We start from the raw sequence: 947 nt of genomic DNA, 5'->3' as shown, positions 1-947 counted from the left end.
GCATTTGTTCGAAACTTTGCAATTTTCAGTGTGGCAAACATGCTCTCAGATTTAAGAGTTTACAGCAACAGGGGTGTATTAAATTTAAAAATCGACTCACAGTATCTTAAAGTAGAGATTTCAAGCTTTTATTTGAAAAAAAGTTCATCATTTTATGATGATTTTTCGCGGAGTTACCGTTAACCAAAGTTGACCAATTTTGGCTCAAAATTTTTCTATGCCATAATTTTTTTGAGCAGTGTATTTCCTCGTTTTACTGTCAGAAGCATTAAAGCAGATAGCACTTACAGTTACGACGTTAGCTTAGCTTTTAGCAAATTACTTTGAATTGTACTTTTTTTAAGTTTTTAATAAAAAATAATGCGATCTCTCTCTCTCTCTCTCTCTCTCTCTCTCTCTCTATGCGTTACTTGCATAATGAAGATACGTGAACTAACGTTATCGTTTGACACCATCCCTTGGAGAATAGCAGCGACTCGGGGTTGATCCAAGTTGCTCCGGGTTAAACTGAATTTCTTCAATTTCGGACTGGCTTTAATTCCTTCTCCCAGACTCAAGCAATCCTCCAGCGAGAACCTGTACGAGCGATGAATGTTTTATCAGTCGTTTAACACGGGGAGGATCCTCTTCATCTTTGCGCTCACTGGACTTCCGACTCACTCGAAGTCCCGCCACTCGAAACCGTCGTTCATATAGATCATGCCGAAGTTGAGGTAAATCTCGGTAAGATGCGGGAATTGTGGGAGTACGACTGCCATGGGAATGTGATGCGCGACGTCTTCCTCTAGGATTGATTCATCGCTCTCCTCGTTGTCTCGCTTTGTCTGCTTTCTGGAAGCCGCATCCAGGCGTGCATGAGAAACGCAATTTGTCGAGAATTAATTTTTTATTCAATATTATCGGTTAATTAAGAATAATAATTATCAAGACAATATTTTTATAATAAT

General features: G+C 39.1%; 1 protein-coding gene across 1 annotated transcript; it reads right to left on the bottom strand.

The window, feature by feature from the left end:
• Positions 1 to 437: 437 nt before the first annotated feature.
• Positions 438 to 884, bottom strand: LOC105462125 (T-complex-associated testis-expressed protein 1-like; the record flags this gene model as incomplete). The annotated part of the gene is made up of 2 exons (XM_011708658.1): positions 661 to 884; positions 438 to 576 (listed from the first exon to the last, which is right to left on the bottom strand). Coding segments are annotated over exons 1-2 (237 nt in total), but the record flags the coding sequence as incomplete, so codon positions are not given.
• Positions 885 to 947: the final 63 nt, after the last annotated feature.

Source organism: Wasmannia auropunctata, unplaced genomic scaffold (assembly GCF_000956235.1).
Source record: "Wasmannia auropunctata unplaced genomic scaffold, wasmannia.A_1.0 LD270220.1, whole genome shotgun sequence".
Lineage (NCBI taxonomy): Eukaryota > Metazoa > Arthropoda > Insecta > Hymenoptera > Formicidae > Wasmannia > Wasmannia auropunctata.
The sequence above is the reverse complement of the archived record's forward strand: the minus strand, read 5'-3'. Positions and strand labels throughout refer to the sequence as shown.